Genomic DNA, 18,670 nt, shown 5'->3' with positions numbered 1-18,670 from the left:
TTTTTGTTTTATTAAAGTCTTTTTTTTTTTTAAAGATTTTATTTATTTATTTGAGAGAGAGAGAATGAGAAAGAGAGCACATGAGATGGGGGAGGGTCTGAGGGAGAAGCAGACTCCCTGCCGAGCAGGGAGCCCGATGTGGGACTTGATCCCAGGACTCCAGGATCATGACCTGAGCCGAAGGCAGTCGCGTAACCAACTGAGCCACCCAGGCGCCCTGTTTTATTAAAGTCTTTTTAATTTTCATCTGTACAGTTACATTCTATCCTTTCAATGTATTTAATTTTATTTTTGTATGTATATGTTTTTCTTTCTTTACAATTTTGAGATGTAGTTTCTTTTAACAAACTGACCAAAATATACTCAGGAGATAGTGTACTGTTCTGCTCTGTTCACCTGCTTGTTTACATCCCTTCCTTTTTTGTTGTTTTTTTTTCTTTTGTTTTTTCTTGTCTTTTAATTTCCATTTTTACAGTTACATTCCATCCTTTCATTGTATTTAACTATATTTTTATACATATATGAGTTTTTCTTTCTTTACAATTTTAGGATCTAGTTTTCTAATAGACCAAAATACACACAGGGTCCAGTATATTGCTCTGTTCTGTTCACCTGTCTTGATTATATTCTCTCTCTTTCTCTCTTTTTTGGTTTCAGGTCTCTTCTGGTTTGTTTAGTGTATATTTTAGTGTTTAGTGTATATCTGGGGTCGTTGTTGCCATTTTAATATTTTGTTCTCTTGTTCATCTATTCTTCTCTGGACAAGATGAAAAAACTCACCTCAAAAAAGAGAACAAGAGGCAGTATTGACTGCCAGGGACCTAATCAGTATGGACATAAGTAAGATGTTGGAACTAGAGTTCAGAATAACGATTACAAAGATACTAGCTAGGCTTGAGAAAAGCAGAGAAGACACTAGAGAGTCCCTTTCTGGAGAAATAAAAGAACAACCTACAAGGGTAGAAATATTAGATTGGCAGCAGACCTATCCACAGAGACCTGGCAAGCCAGAGAGGACTGGCAAGACATATTCAGGGTGCTAGATGAGAAAAATATGCAGCTAAGAATACTTTATCCAGCTAGGATGTTATTCAAAATAGAAGGAGTGATAAAAGCTGCCAGGACAAAAAGAAACTAAAAGAATTTGTGATCACTAAACCAGCCCTGCAAGAAATAAAAAAAGGCATCCTATAAGTGAAGAGAGAGCCCAAAAATAACAGACCGGAAAGGAACAGAGACAACCTACAGAAACAGTGACTTTACAGGTAATATAATGGCACTAAATTCATATCTTTCAGTAGTTACTCTGAATGTAAATGAGCCAATCAAAATGCCCCAATCAAAAGACACAGGGTATCAGATTGGATAAAAAAGCAAGACTCATCCATATGCTGTCTGCAAGAGACTCATTTTAGATCCAAAGACATCTCCAGATTGAAAGTGAGGGGGTGGAGAACCATTTATCATGCTAATGGACTTCAAAAGAAAGCTGGGTGGCAATCCTTCTATAAGAGAGATTAGATCTTAAACCAAAGACTGTAATAAAAGATGAGGAAGGATACTATATCATAATTAAAGAGTCTATACAACAAAAATATCTAACAATTATAAATATTTATGCCCCTAACATGGGAGCAGCCAATTATATACACCAATTAATAACAAAATTAAAGAAACACAATGATAATAATACAATAATAGTAGGGGACGTTAACACCCCACTCACTGCAATGGACAGATAATCTAACCAGAAGATCAATAAGGAAATAAGGGCTTTGAATGACACACTAGACCAGATGGACTTCACAGATATATTCAGAGCATTCCATCCTAAAGTAACAAAATACACATTCTTCTCTAGTGCCCATGGAACATTCTCCAGAATAGATCACATACTGAGTCACAAATCAGGTCTCAACCGGTACCAAAAGACTGGGATTATTCCCTGCATATTTTCAGACCAAAATGCTTTGAAACTTGAACTCAATCACAAGAGCAAAGTTGGAAAGAACTCAAATACATGGAGACTAAAGAGCATCCTACTAAAGAATAGAATGGGTCAACCAGGTAATTAAAGAAGAATTAAAAAAATTCATGGAAACTAATGAAAATGAAAACAAAACCATTCAAAACCTTTCGGATGCAGCAAAGTTGGTCCTAAGAAGGAAAAACATAGCAATACAAGCCTTTCTCAAAAAATGAGAAAAGTCTCAAACACAAGCTAAACATACACCTAAAGGAGCTGGAGAAAGAACAGCAAATAAAGCCTAAACCCATCATGAGATGAGAAATCATAAAGATTAGAACAGAAATCAATGAAATAGAAACCAAAAGAACAGTAGAACAGATCAAACGAAACTAGGAGCTGATTCTTTGAGAGAATTAATAAGATTGATAAACTCCTGGCCAGACTTATCAAAAAGAAAAGAGAAAGGACCCAAATTAATAAAATCATGAATGAAAGAGGAGAGATCATAACCAACACCAAAGAAATACAAACAATTTTAAGAATATATTATGAGCAACTATATGCCAACAAACCAGGCAATCTGGAAGAAATGGATGCTTTCCTAGAGACATATAAACCACCAAAACTGAAACAGGAAGACATAGAAAATCTGAACAGACCCATAACCAGAAAGGAAATTGAAGCAGTAATCAAAAATCTCCCAAGAAACAAGAGCCCAGGGCCAGATGGCTTCCCAGGCAATTCTACCAAACATTTAAAGAAGAAATCATACCTATTCTTCTGAAGCTGTTTCAAAAAATAGAAATAGAAGGAAAACTTTCAGACTCTTTCTATGAGGCCAGCATTACCTTGATCCCAAAACCAGACAAAGACCCCCCCAAAAAGGATAATTACAGACCAATATCCCTAATGAACATGGATGAAAAAATGCTCACCTTACAGCATTCATAAAAATAGACTCAAAATGGATGAAAGACCTAAATGTGAGATAGGAATCCATCAAAATCCTAGAGGAGAACACAGGCAGCAACCTCTTCGACCTGGGCTGCAGCAACTTCTGGCTAGACACATCTCCAAAGGCAAGGGATACTAAAGCAAAAAGGAACTATTGGGACTTCATCAAAATAAAAAGCATTTGCACAGCAAAGGAAACAGTTGACAAAACCAAAAGACAACCAACAGAATGGGAGAAGATATTTGCAAATGACATATCAGATTAAGGGCTAGTATCTAAGATCTATAAAGAACTTATCAAACTCAACACCAAAAGAACAAATAATCCAATCAAGAAATGGGCAGAAGACATGAACAGACATTTCTCCAAAGAAGACATACAAAGGGCCAACAGACACATGAAAAATGCTCCACATCCCTTGGCATCACAGAAATACAAATCAAAACCACAATGAAATACCACCTCATACCAGTCAGAATGGCTAAAATTAACAAGACAGTAAACAAATGTTGGTGAGGATGCAGAGAAAGGAGAACGCTCCTACACCGTTGGTGGAAATGCAAACTGGTGCAGCCACTCTGGAAAACAGTATGGAGGTTCCTCAAGATGTTAAAAATAGAGCTACCCTACGACCCAGCAATTGCACTACTAGATATTTACCTCAAAGACACAAATGTAGTGATCCGAAGGGGCACCAGCACCCCAATGTTTATAGCACCAATGTCCACAATGGCCAAACTGTGGAAGGAGCCGAGATGCCCTTCAACACATGAATGGATAAAGAAGGTGTGGTGTGGGGGCGCCTGGGTGGCTCAGATGGTTAAGCGTCTGCCTTCGGCTCAGGTCATGGTCCCAGGGTCCTGGGATCGAGCCCCACATTGGGCTCCCTGCTCAGTGGGGAGCCTGTTTCTCCCTCTCCCTCTGCCTGCCTGTCTCCCTGCTTGTGATCTCTCTCTCTCTCTCTCTGTCAAATAAATAAAATCTTTAAAAAAAAAAGATGTGGTGTGTATGTATGTGTATATATATTCATCAAAAAAATGAAATCCTGCCATTTTATTTTTTTTTTAAGATTTTATTTATTTCACAGAGAAAGAGATAGCAAGAGAGGGAACACAAGCAGGGGGGAGGAGAGGGAGAAGCAGGCCTCCTGCCATTCAGGGAGCCTGATGCAGGGCCCGATCCCAGGACCCCGGGATCATGACCTGAGCCAAAGGCAGATGCTCAACGACTGAGCCACCCAGGCACCCCAAATCCTGCCATTTTCAATGATGTGGATGGAACTAGGGGGTATTATGCTAGGTGAAATAAGTCAATCAGAAAAAGACAATTATCACTATGATCTCACCAATATGTGGAATTTAAGAAACAAGAGAGGATCATAGGGGAAAAGAGTAAAAAGTAAAACAAGAAGAAACCAGAGAGGGAGACAAACCATAAGAGACTCTTAATCATAGGAAATAAACTGAGGGTTGCTGGAGAGGAGGAGGGTGGAGGGATGGCGTAACTGGGTGATAGATATTAAGGAGGGCATGTGATGTAATATCACTGGGTATTATATAAGACTGATGAATCACAGGCGTGTACCTCTGAAACCAATAATACATTATATGTTAATTAATTGAATTTAAATAAAAAATGTTAAAAAAGATAAAAAGCTTTTGCACAGCAAAGGAAACAATCAACAAAACTAAAAGAGAACCTACTGAATGGGACAAGATATTTGCAAATGACATCTGACAAAGGGTTAGTATCCAATAGATAGAAAGAACTTATAAAATTCAACACCCCAAAAATGAATCATCCAATTAAAAAATGGGCAGAAGACCTGATAGATATTTTTCCAAAGAAGACATCCAGATGGCCAACAGACACATGAAAAGATGCTCATCATCACTGATCATCAAGGAAATGCGAATCAAAACTACAATGAGATATCACCTCATACTTGTCAGAATGGTTAACATCAACAACACAAGAAACAAGTGTTGGTGAGGATGCGGAGAAAGGGGAACGCTTTTGCACTGGGTGGGAATGCAAACTGGTGCAGCCACTCTGGAAAACAGTATGCAGGTTCCTCAAAAAATAAAAATAGAGGGGCGCCTGGGTGGCTCAGTCGTTAAGTGTCTGCCTTCGGCTCAGGTCATGATCCCAGGGTCCTGGGATCGAGCCCCGCGTCGGGCTCCCTGCTCGGTGGGGAGCCTGCTTCTCCCTCTGCCACTCCCCCTGCTTGTGTTCCCTCTCTCGCTGTGACTCTCTCTGTCAAATAAATAAATAAAATCTTTAATAAAAAATAAAAAAATAAAAAAATAAAAATAGAACTACCCTATGACCCAGCAATTGCACTACTAGGTATTTACCTCAAAGATACAGATGTAGTGAAAAGAAGGGGCACCAGCACCCCAATGTTTATAGCAGCAATGTCCACAATAGCCAAACTATGGAAAGAGCCCAGATGTTCATCGACAGATGAATGGATAAAGAAGATGTGGAGTGTGGGGGATGGTGAACTAGGTGATGGGGATGAAGGAATGCACTTGTGATGAGCACTGGGGGATGTATGGAAGTGTTGAATCACTATATTGTACATCTGAGACTAATATAACACTGTATGTTAACTGACCGAATTTAATTACTTAAAGTAACTAAATAAATAAGAACTGAAAAAGAAGTTTGTATCTTGATAATCTGTAATTTATTTTATTTTGTTCAAGGTACATTGTCTTCAAATGTCTTACAAATTTTTTGTACTAAAAAAAATGTCAGTCCAGGAGATTTTTGCTAGCTTGTTAGTTTGAGCTAAGTAGGTCTGTCCACTATTACATATAAATAATAGATATTACTATTATTATTTTAAAGATTTTATTTCAGAGAGAGAGAGAGGGATTGAGAGAACAAGTGGGAGGAGGGGCAGAGGGAGAAGCAGACTCCCCGTGGAGCAGGGAGCCCAACACGGGACTCGATCCCAGGACCCTGGGATCATGACCTGAGCTGAAGGCAGACGCTTAACTGAATGAACCACCCAGGCACCTGATAATAATATTATTAAATGTTTATAATAAATAAGTGAAAATCTATGAAGAAGAAAAAAAATCTCAAGTGCTTAAAAAATAGACATCAAAACCAGAGTGATAAGCTACAGATGATAATCCAGTTGACCATGAGAATTTCAGGCCCAAATATATGCCAAAGGACTGCTTACTGGAGTTTTAACTCACATATTTTATAAGGAGATGTGGTATCTAAATAATACTGCAATAAACATAGGGGTGCATGTATCTTTTCAAATTAGTGTTTTCATTTTTCATTTCATTTGGGTAGATATTCAATAGTGGAATTACTGGATCATATGGTATTTTAATTTAAAAATTTTTTAAAAATTTTTTGAGGAAACTCCACACTGTTTTTCACAGTGGCTGTACCAATTTACATTCCCACCAATAGTTTATGTGGGTTCCTTTTTCTCCACATCCTCACCAACACCTGTTATTTCTCATCTTTTTTATTTAGCCCTTCTAACAGGTGTAAGATGATATCTTATTTGGGTTTTGATTTGCATTTTCCTGATGCTTAGTGATGTTGAGCATCTTTTCATGTGTCTGTTGGCTTTCTGGAGGTCTATTCTTTGAATAAAAAAAAGTGGTGTCTCAATGCTGTTTTTTTTATTTTATTTTCAGCACTTCCGTACAACCCCCGGTGCTCATCAGGGCAAGTGCCCTTCTTAATCCCCATCCCCTAGTTCACCTATCCTCCCACCTACCTCCCCTCTGGTAACCATCAGGGTGTTCATAGTTAAGAGTCTTTGTCTTGGTTTGCCTCTCTCTCTTTTTTCCTTTGCTTGTTTGTTTTGTTTCTTAAATTCCACATATGAGTGAAATCATATGGTATGTGTCTCTCTGTGTCAAATAAATAAATAAAATCTTTAAAAAAACACAAAAAACACAAAAACCAAACTCATAAAGGTATAGCCCAATACAAGCAGGGGGAGTGGGAGAAGGAGAAGCAGGCTTCCTGCCGAGCAGGGAGCCCGATGAGGGGCTTGATCCCAGGACCCCAGAATCATGACCTGAGCCGAAGGCAGACGCTTAACTGGCTGAGCCACCCAGGCATCCCTACATATGACTATTTAAAGCAAAAATTATAGCATTTTCTTGTGTGTACTGTAAAGCATAGAGATGTAATACATATGGAAATTGAGGTAACACTTACCTTTTGGCAATCTCCCTGAGTGCAAAGGACTGACATCAGTGATTCCATGAGGGTAGATGTTATAAGGCCGGCTTGCTTGATTCTTAAATATAATCTGAAAGTATAAATGAAATACAAGATCAAGTCCTAAAACAACTAGGATCAACAGGAAAAGTGTGGCCTATCTCCAGAAAACAAAAGCTGTCTTATATCCATGTTATAGGGGTTTGAGCCTAGATAAAGCTCAAAATATTTGTTCTTTCCATAAAATTGCTCAGACAGCTACTTAGGTTTTTTTTTTTTACTAAAGGCCCCTTTCCATTTCTTTAAAGTTATTTCAATCGTTTCAGAAGTATTCCTTGCACCTTGTCACACTAATTGAAATTTTTTTTTTTTTTTTTTTTAAAGATTTTATTTATTTGACAGAGAGAGACAGCGAGAGAGGGATCACAAGCAGGGGGAGTGGGAGAGGGAGAAGCAGGCTTCCCGCGGAGCAGGGAGCCCGACGCGGGGCTCGATCCCAGGACCCTGGGATCATGACCTGAGCCGAAGGCAGACGCTTAACGACTGAGCCACCCAGGCGCCCCATACACTAATTGAAATTTGAATGTTTGCTGAGGGCACTGCTTTCCCTCAGTCTTATTCCACCATTTGGGTACTAAATTCCCCAAGAGTGAAGAGGAAAACAGTGACTCAGGTGATAAAATCTTCACTGAATGAGCAGGCATGACTAGGAGGACAGTTAATTACAGAACTAAGGAAGGGTGGCAGTCAGTGTTACCTGACTGCATGAGCTTTAAATGGGAGGAAGAATGGAAGAGCAGTAACATGGAAGCAGCAATTAAGAACATTTGAACACATCAACCCAGTCTCTAGATCTGAGGTTGGGTATGACATGAGGATAAAAAACCAACTTCTGAAAAAACTGAGGGTTTTAGAGGCGGGGGGGGGGGATGGGCTAGCCCGGTGATGGGTATTAAGGAGGGCATGTTCTGCATGGAGCACTGGGTGTTATAGGCAAACAGTGAATCATGGAACACTACATCAAAAACTAATGATGTACCGTATGGTGACTAATGTAACATAAAAAAAACCCAAAACTTCCACCTGTATTATTGTCTTAAAACCCACTCATTTGGTAAAACCCAATAAAGAGCTGATTCTTTGCCCGCACTTAAAGCAGCAGAATGGTGTAGATGAAAAATCACACAGCTCCGCAATCAGCCTTTTAAAATTCATGATCACAAATCTCAAATGAGCACTCAAGTTACCTAGCTATCTATTTGGTTCTCCTAGAAATTCACCTTCCCACTTACTTAGTTGATTAATATTTGGTTTCAGATTTTCACTCTCGGGCGCTTATGTTTTCACTGAGAAAGGAATTTCCTTGGCCTCCTATCTAATGCCAACATCTCTTTTGTACTAGTACGCAATAAGGTTGCAGCATCTTCCATTTTAAAAACTTCCTTTTGGAACAGAATAGAGAGCCCAGAAACAGACTCACATAAATATAGTCAACTGATTTTTTTTTTTTTTTTAAAGATTTTATTTATTTTTTAGAGAGCGAGCGAGAGGGAAACAGCATGAGAGGGGAGAGGGTCAGAGGGAGAAGCAGGCTCCCCGCTGAGCCGGGAGCCCGATGTGGGACTCGATCCCAGGACCCTGGGATCATGACCTGAGCCGAAGGCAGACGCCTAACCATCTGAGCCACCCAGGCGCCCTATAGTCAACTGATTTTTGACAAAGAAGCAGAAGACAATAAAATGGTGCAAAGATAGTCTTATCAACAAATGGTGCTAGAACCACCAGACATCCACATGCAAAAAAAAAAAGGAGAGAGAGAGAGAGAAGGGATCTAGACATAGACCTTACACCTTTTACAAAAATTAACCCCAAAAGAATTACATACCTACATAATTTTTTTTAGAACCCTTCTGTATGTGAGCTATGTCTCTACTTCCTCATTTATTTGCTTATTTAATCATTTATTTACATCAGTAATGATTCATGGATGTTTATTTTATACTTTGGGGTATAATCCAATACTACTTTATTTTATTGCTCAAATTCTTCCACCTTGGCCATTAGAAGCTCTGAACACTCTTGTGTTCCTTTGACATTGTCCTATTCTTTTACTGGGTACTTTCTTACTATATTAAGAATTATACTGGTGCCTCCAATTCTAATCCAGAATCCCAAGATTTATTCTAGCCTTATTTTATTATTACCCTCTCCAACAAGAAATCTGGCTCCCACCAAGTGTCATACATTTACTTAATCTTCAAATAATAAGTTTTGTTTATTTCTTTCCAATCTGAAAACTTTTTCTCCTAAGAACACTGGCTACAGTTTCTAGTAAAATATCACACAGAGATGTGTTTTATCCTGATCTTTTTTTTTTTTTTAAAGATTTTATTTATTTGAAGAGAGAGACACAGCGAGAGTGGGAACACAAGCAGGGGGAGTGGCAGAGGGAGAAGCAGGCCTCCCGCCGACGGGAGCCCGATGTGGGGCTCGATCCCAGGACCCTGGGATCATGACCTGAGCTGAAGGCAGACGCTTAACGACTGAGCCACCCAGGCGCCCCATCCTGATCTTTAACAGAAGGATTTCTGAGTTTCACTACCAAGTGTGATGGTGACTATAGGTTTTCTGCAGATCTTTATTAGGATAAGGATGTCCCTTGCAATCCCAATTTCCTATGATTTTTTTTATTATGTATTAATTATTTTCTACATATAAGATCATGTCATCTGCAGATAAAGACAGTATTATTTCTTCCTTCCAATCCAAATGCCTCTAATTCTTGTTTTTGTTTTTTGGTTGTTGTTCGTTTTTTTTTTTGGCTTATTGCACTGGTTTCCAATACAATATTAAATAGAAGTGACAAGAGTAGACCCTTAATTTTTTCCCCAGTCTTAGGGGGAAAACAATCTTTCACCATATAATAAATATTCTTAGATGTTCTTCATCAAATTAAGGACCTTGCCTTCTGTTGCTAGTTCATTGAGACTTTTTTTCATCACAAATGGGTAGCGGATTTTGTCAAACTGTTTTTCTCCACCTATTATATGATCATGTGCTTTTTGTTCTTTATTTGATTAATATGGTGTATTGCCTTAATATTCATATATTGAACCAACCTTGTGTTATCCTGGGATAAATCCCACTTGATCATGGCATATGTTCTTTTTTAAATTGTTGCTAGATTTGGTATACTAATGTGTTGTGGAAGATTTTTGTATCTATATTCATGAGGGATATTGGACTATAGCTTTCTTTAAAATTTTGACACTTGTTCTATGGCATAATGGTCTATCCTGGAGAATGTTTCATGTGCACTTGAGAAGAATGTGTATTCTACTGGAAGTGGGTGGACTGTTCTATAGATGTCTGTTAGGCCTAGGTGGTTTATAGATAAAAGGAGATTAGCCATTTGTCAAAAACTGTTGAATCTGAGTGATGGGTTCAAAGAACTTTATTTTGCTATTCTACCTCTAGGTATGTTTGAAATTTTTCATATAAGAAGTCAAAAATAATCCTCAAATTCTTACATTGATAGAAAAGTTTAATAGGATTCAAGAAGATGTTCGAACATAACTTATATAAATCAAAAAATGAGGCAGATCTATATATCTTGATATGAAATGATATTCAAGATACATTAAGTTAAAAAAATCAAGGTACAGAACAATTTACATAGTGCTCCTATTTTTGTTTAAAATATAAACATAAACATATATATTTATATACTATTTCTGGAAGAGGATATTAAAACTGACAGTAATGACTGCCTATCAGACTATGGGATTAGAAGTCTGGGAGGGAGAAAAATTTGCCTTTCACTGTATACATTTTTTGACTTTTGAATTATTTTTACTGGATAATTCAAAAATAGGTAAATAAAATTTATGAAGAAAAATTATACAAGGATAGCTAATTAAAATGTTGAAAAAGTACAATCAGGGAAGACTTGCTCTACAAATATCAAAACACAGGACAAGGTTGCAGTCATCAAAACAGAGTGGTAACAGATCAATTAAAGAAAACAGATATTAGCAATTTGGTATATAATAAAGGAGGCATTTTTAATTTAGTGAAAAAAGGATCAGTTGGCCCAGTTAGCTCTCATTTGGGAAAATCCTTATTTGACACTATACACTATAACCAAAAGTAACTTCCAGAGCAATTAAAATCCTTATTATAAAAATAAAACTATTAAAGTATAAAGAATAAAATGTAATAGATTATTTTTATAATCTGGAGGTGATGAAGACATTCCAAGGCAGAAATCATAAATCAAAAATATCCAGAAAAATATAAATAAAAAGATTGATAAAAGATCTTCACTGTAGGGGTGCCTGGGTGGCTCAGTTGGCTGAGTACCTGCCTTCAGCTCAGGTCTTGATCCCAGGGTCCTGGGATCGAGCCCCACATCGGGCTCCCGTCGGCGGGAGGCTTGCTTCTCCCTCTGTCACTCCCCCTCATTGGGCTCCTTGCTCAGCGGGGAGCCTGCTTCTCCCTCTCCCCTTGCTTCTCCCCCCTGCTCATGCTCTCTCTCTGTCAAATAAATAAATAAAATCTTAAAAAAAAAATATCTTGACTGTATAAAGACTAAAAATCTTTGTAGGACAAAAGTACAAGTGACAGATTGAAAAAATATTTGAAAAATAACAATGTGCCAATATCCACACTGCATAAAGCCTTTTACAAATATATAAGCAAGAGACAACCATCCTAATAGAAAACTGGACAAAATTTCAGGCAATTTGCTGAGGGTGTCATGTAAATAGTCAACAAACATGAAACAGCAATTTCACTACTAATTGGGGAAATGCAAATGAAGACAGTATATAAATACTTAGCTTATCAAATTGGAAAATTTTTCTGAAGGCTTATAATATATATTGTCAATGATGTGGGGAAAGCATACTCAGACACTCTTGGTGAGGGTCTAAATTGCGGCAGAATTGCTGAAGGACTTTGGCATTATCTAACAAAACTCCACATCAGGAAAGGTAGTCTTGTGTGCACAGTCTTTGGATCCCTACTTGGCTATGTAAGAATGGGTCTTAAGCCTGGTACACCACCTTACCAGGAGCTAAAGAGCCCACACAGCCTATGGCAGGCTTATCACCTTGCATGGGAGTATCTTTCCTTGTTTCAGTCTCATTGGGTGGTCCTTTGTTCTGCTTAAGCATGTGCATCAGTGACCCCATGCATGCCCTCAGCTTTCAGTATTTCAGACTCCTTGGGGGAGGAGTTGGGATCCTTCTGTCTCAGCACAAGGGGGGTACACAGAGGCCAACTGCCCTGTGCTGGCTGCTGAGGGATATCTGCTAGCCATAGGGGACCCATGCATACTATTGGAGCTGACCTTGCTCTGTCTCTTCTCTATGTAAGTAGAAGCACTGTGTCATCCAGGGCTTGATTGCCTTGTGTTTTCCTGGGTGACTCTGCTACCAAGATGCTGAGGGCAGAAGTGTTTGGATTTCTATTCCCAGTGGTTGGCATGTAATATAGTTGGAGTCCTCCTCTGGCACTGGTAACAGGTTCATGGTATTCTGCTCAACACTCCATATATAATGATCAGCATCCTTCAAAACATTTTGGAGCAGCTGAGTTGATATAAACAACCATCCATCTCTAAATTGATGGTGAAAAAATAAATCCCTATTTTTTTAAACCACAGCTTATTCAGTACCCTATTCTTTGCAGCATAAGGCTTCTTAATACCCTATATCAAGGGACAGCAAACATTTTCTGGAAAGGGCCAGACAGTAAATGCTCTAAACTTTGTGAGCCATATCTAGTCTCTGTCACATGTTTGTCGTATTATTATTATTATTCTTTTCTTTACAACACTTTAAAAAGGTAAAATCTGGGGCGCCTGGGCGACTCAGTGGGTTAAGAGTCTGCCTTTGGCTCAGATCGTGATCCCGGAGTCCCGGGATCCATGGGATCCATGTCAGGATTGAGCCCTGCGTTGGGCTTCCTGCTCAGTGGGGAGAATGCTTCTCCTTGCCCCTCTGTTCCTCCCCACCGCTCGTGCTCTCTCTCATTCGCTCACTCTCTCAAATAAATAAATAAAATCTTAAAAAAAAATTAAAAGGTAAAATCCTTCACAGGCTGAAAGGTCACAGGCTGTCCAAAAACACACTATGAGCCAAATTAGGCTCACAGGCCACAGTCTGATGATTCCTGTACTATATAATTAGTGGAAAAAAATTATATAAGGATATGTATCAAAGACCATGTAATAAGTGTTTCAAAGGGGTGACAGGTTTAATGGGTGGCATTAAATTTGTATTCTATATACTCATATTTTTAAAACAAATTTATAATCTATATTTATTTGTATAACATAATTTTTAGAAGATCATAACCATTGGAACACAAAACTGAATTATGAAGCTTTTAGAAACTCAAAATGCTCCAGACTTTGTCTTCATAATTACCCAACCTTATTCCTCTTCCTCAACTTACCAACAGTGTGTCTCCAACTTCTCCATAAAGTAAAGGTCCCAGGATTCCTGATTCATACTGAATAGCTTCACGAGTCTTAAATGTTTCATCTGTGTATGCCATAAATCGGACTTTTTTGTACTTCCTACCAATCCGCTGAGGACCATTGTTCAAATACAGATTTTTATAACTTCTGCATGAGACACAAATAGATGAGATGTTGGGATGGAGAATTCTAGGTAGAGGACAGGTGGCTAAAATCCAGCTCTAAAACAGCTGAAATGATTTAATCGATGAGAAGGCGTGAGAAAAATACAAGTAAATACAATAAACATGGCTTGAAGATTTGTTGTTTTGAATAATTGGCAATAACCTTTTAAAAATGAGGAAGAGTTCATATCAAGAGTTAAAAGGTGCTTGCTTACCTATCATTGGGGGGGGGGCCTGAGGGAGCATAGTCCCAGTCCTCCTCTTCAGCAGCAATATAGTGGACCCAAGTTTTAGGATGCTTCTTGGCAACTGAGCGGATTTGGATAAAGGGAGAGGAGTTGTCATCATCAAAGCTAACCACGTCCATGTCAGAGTCATAAAGATCACCATAATCTTCCTCTTCTTCATTATTTTTCATCCGTAGTTGGGGTTCCTCTGGGCAGCTATCTACTTTGACATAAGCTTCCATACCACCTGAGGTCAGACAAACCAAACAATGTCAGATTCCTATAAGACTTGCCTTAACTTCTACAACTTCTTTGTCTCTCATTAGGCCTTCAAGACCCTCTCTTAAGAGAGGCAAGTCTTATACCCTTATCTTGTCACTCTCCTATAGGGATTACCTCCCCCGTAGCTGGTACTTGCTGGTTTCTTCCTATGATCTTTGCACTCACCATTTCCCTTCTGCCTGACTCTCCTCCAGTATATGTTTTATCCTTCTTTCAAGACTCACTCATTTGCTCTTATAATATGTATGAATATTTTCCTTCTGGAATTGGCTCTGAACATATCACTCTCCAATTCTCTAATTATAAACAAGTAGACTTGAGAAACTATATTTTCAGCATTTGGATGCCTAGGTCAAACCAACTCCCCATTCTGCCAGTTACCAGTACTCCACTGAATTATGATACAAACCATTGATTTAATAAGTTTACTAGGAAAAATGTCAGTGTAGATATAAATTTTAAGACATTTCAAGTTCATAAAAACGTGAAAAGGTACAACTTAGAGTTAAGGAAATATATGCTATATATTTTAAGAGCATGTCTGCCTGTGACTAGTTATAAGCCCTACAGCAAGTCTATTCAACAATTTCAATCTCATCTTTAGCTTTATAATAAGTGGATAGTAATAATTCCCACCCAATCTATGCTATAGGGCTATTTTGAAAATCAATACTAAGAAGGCAGACCTATTTACTAGAGGATGGGGAATATGGTAGATTTCAGGAGCAGCAAACAAGTAGTTTGGGGTTCATGCAGCTTTAAACATAATTCCTTCTAGATCTAAAAATGAAAGGATTTGTCTGCGGTCCAACAAGACAAAGCATTTTTCTGAAAAAATGACAATTAAAATCAGTGGGAAAAAGTCAAAATAATAAAACAAAACATAAATTCCTCAAACTAGATAACAACCAACTTGCATACAAGTAAATGACCTGTTCCTCTGTGCCTATAGGATCAACTTCCTTTGTCCCCTAACATCTTGTCAAAAGTCCCATAAAATTATGTAACAGATGAGGAAAAGAGGTCCCTATTCTTCATCACTACAGAGCACTACAAACAAGGTCACTCACAGAACATGAGAAAATGGTGGATGCATGGCAAGATCAAATCTCTTCTCCAAGGCAAGCAAGTAATCTGAAGAGAGGGATAATACAAGAGTGCTAGAACAAACAAGTGCTGTTAGACACGAAAGATTAGGCCTCCTCAATGTTTTTCTCCAATAACCCTCATGGGCCACAACAGAGGAGAAGACTAAGAGGAATGTTAGATTGATCCAACATTAAGAGTTAGCAGAGTTGGGCGCCTGGGTGGCTCAGTTGGTTAAGTGACTGCTTTCGGCTCGGGTCATGATCCTGGAGTCCCTGGATCGAGTCCCGCATTGGGCTCTCTGCTTGGCAGGGAGCCTGCTTCTCCCTCTGACCCTCCCCCCTCTCATGTGCTCTCTCTCTCTCATTCTCTCTGTCTCAAATAAATAAATAAAATCTTAAAAAAAAAAAAAAAGAGTTAGCAGAGTTGGGGCGCCTGGGTGGCTCAGTCGTTAAGCGTCTGCCTTCGGCTCAGGTCATGGTCCCAGGGTCCTGGGATCGAGCCCCGCATCGGGCTCTCTGTTCAGTGGGGAGCCTGCTTCTCCCTCTCCCACTACCCCCTGCTTGTGTTCCCTCTCTCACTGTCTCTCTCTGTCAAATAAATAAATAGAGTCTTTAAAAAAAGAAAAAAGAGTTAGCAGAGTAAATATACAAGAAGGAAAATGGGGGTGGGATGATCATGTTATATGAATTTTCAGTCTGTAGCTACAAATGAGGTCACATTAATGATAATTTGAAACCGTATTACTGTCCCAACTTGCTTAGACAGGACCTTTAACCCTTTGCAAAGTCCTCATTAAGAAGTCTTTGAAAACCTCACGTGGTGTTTCACATATGCTCACCAACTTCCACTCCCACATTGCTTCTCCCAGTGTCTGCTATCCCCGACAGGCTCTATATTTCCCATGTCTCTCATCTCCTTCCAGGTATTGATGGAGTGCCTCTATGTACACCAGTAGTCTGGTGTTTCATAGTGAGTACTGCAATATCCTCTGGGCATCACTACTGCTAGCCCGCAGCCCTTATGGTTACAACCTAGACAATGCTGGACTTTTTTTATTTCCTTAAATTTCTCAAAAACATCTCTTCAGGGGTGCCTGGGTGGCTCAGTTGGTTAAGCATCTGCCTTCAGCTCAGGTCATGGTCTCAGGGTCCTGGGATCGAGCCCCACATCGGGCTCTCTGCTCAGCAGGGAGCCTGCTTCTCCCTCTTCCACTACCCCCTGCTTGTGTTCCCTCTCTCGCTGTGTCTCTCTCTGTCAAATAAGCAAATAAAATCTTAAAAAAAAAAACCCCATCTCTTTAGGTATGATCTACAATCCCTCTCTCCATAGCACTGAAGCCAGTTGATTGGATCTGGCCAGGAAACCAATGATACACTGTCCTCCCCACTTTCACCACCTCATTCGTCCCTAAAATGTCCCCCCTCCGCTATTATAGTCATTTAAACTAAAAATTCACCAGTACTACTAACACTCAAGCCCTCTTACATCCAAGGTAAAATCTTATAATGGACAGTGGACAGTAAAAGAAGAGCTGAATATTTATAATACTCGTTTTTAAGATCAAGAGATATTACCATGTTGGTGGGAAGGGATATGACAAAACAGTAGAAACTGGCCAAGGTCCATCAGGAATGTCTGAGCAGTAAGGAAAGTTATTGGTGAGATCTCCAAGGAGGCCTGGCGGTGATTCCTCACAAGAAATGTGTGACCTTCTAGAAAAATTGAGTGCACTTCGGGGGTGGTGCCCATTCCAATCACATGCCAATAGATTGATCTCTTGTGACATCCAGTCAGACCTGTAACATGGGAAAATAAGACAGTTATGGTCAAGAAGTAGAGAATTTGAAATGGAAAACACTTTCTAGAATAGGATAGACAAATTGACCTTCAAATTTTATTACTAACTTGGAACCAAACTTTCCGAGGATGCCAAACCAATAGCTCTTGCCAAGGTCTGCAATGAGTGTCGTGCTGCTAAATCCAATGGACACTTTTCAGTAATCTGCACCTGGTGACCACTCATTCCTTCTTGAGATTCTCTTCCTCCCTTGTCCTCTGTGCCAACACCTCTCTGGGTTTTGTTCCCCTGTTGTTTAGATAGCTCCCTCTTCTGCCTCCTTTCCTGACCCTTCATTAAATGGCGGATCACCTAGGACTCAGCCCTAGGCTTATTCTCTTGTTAATAAATATTTTATCTTTGAATAATATCAAAATTATGCAAGTGAGAGTTATTCTTCTCACCACTCTCACTTCCTAAATCCAGTCTGATACTAATTATGACAATACAATTAATAATACTAATATTTACTGAGCACTTGTTTTATATCAAGCACTGTCCAAACTATTTTACAAGTTTTAACTCATTCAACTCCAGTAATCACATGAATGTAGAAACTATTGTTATCAGGAGAGGATCCTGATGCCCAGTTCAAATTGGAACCCAAGCAGCTGTATGTTTAGATCTTACACTGTTAACTACTAGGGCACAGCTGTCTCATATTTTGCCTCCTGAAGCTTTCAAATATACATATTTTTTCACCATCATTACTACCCCCACATCTTAATTCAAGCTAGCTACCATTATCTCTTGTCTGTCTCAAATCCAAACTCTCTAGTAAGGCCTAGAAAGCCCTGAATGGTATTGCCAATTTAATTCTCATGCCTTTGTATGGGACCTGTTTTTCCCAGGGGAAGCTTTAACATCTTCTCTTTGTTCTCTGAAATTCCACAATCATAATTTTGTGTGGGGATCTTTTTTTATTTATCCTGCTGGGAAATTTGAGTATGAAAACTCAAATATTTTCATCCTTAACACTTTCTTCTATCATTTCTTTGCTTTTTAAAATCTGTTTTAAAATGTATTCCAAATCTCTTTTTGTTTTACTTTCTGGGAGATTTTCTCTATTCTAACTACCTTCTATTGAGTTTGTATTTTCACAGTCATATTCCTAACTTTTGTTAGCATACTCTTGGTTTAATTGTTTCTTTTCATAGAATCATATTATTACTTTATTGATGCAGTATCTTCTTGAATCTTTATGAAAATACTAAGTAGACCTTTTGACAAGTTTTCTTCTAAGTATTATCTCTTTTTCTTCTGGGATTATTATTTTTTTGTTTATCTTTGCATATCTCTTTCATGTTTCAGGTTTCCCTTAAATATTTGTTCATCCTTGGCTGTTCACCTATATTTAAGCAAAAGGAAAGAGAAATCTGTGAGCTCTGTGTTCATGGGCAGGGCTTCATTTTTAGGTCACTGGAAGAAGAATCAGCCACTTCAGTTTAAGC

General features: G+C 38.7%; 1 protein-coding gene across 10 annotated transcripts in view; it reads right to left on the bottom strand.

The window, feature by feature from the left end:
* Positions 1–18,670, bottom strand: part of F8 (coagulation factor VIII) — a 133,697-nt gene that overhangs the window by 75,020 nt on the left and 40,007 nt on the right. For all 10 annotated transcript variants that reach the window (XM_081807991.1, XM_031031877.2, XM_031031875.2 and 7 more), the window contains 4 exons: positions 16,957–17,178; positions 14,000–14,258; positions 13,596–13,767; positions 7,131–7,224 (listed from right to left, as the gene is read on the bottom strand). In XM_081807991.1, the coding sequence (XP_081664117.1) occupies positions 7,131–7,224; positions 13,596–13,767; positions 14,000–14,258; positions 16,957–17,178 (747 nt within the window). The remainder of the gene's footprint in view (positions 1–7,130; positions 7,225–13,595; positions 13,768–13,999; positions 14,259–16,956; positions 17,179–18,670) is intronic.

Source organism: Leptonychotes weddellii, chromosome X, assembly GCF_054177405.1.
Source record: "Leptonychotes weddellii isolate Sample4059 chromosome X, ASM5417740v2, whole genome shotgun sequence".
Taxonomy (NCBI): domain Eukaryota; kingdom Metazoa; phylum Chordata; class Mammalia; order Carnivora; family Phocidae; genus Leptonychotes; species Leptonychotes weddellii.
This window is presented reverse-complemented; position numbering and strand designations above follow the sequence as displayed.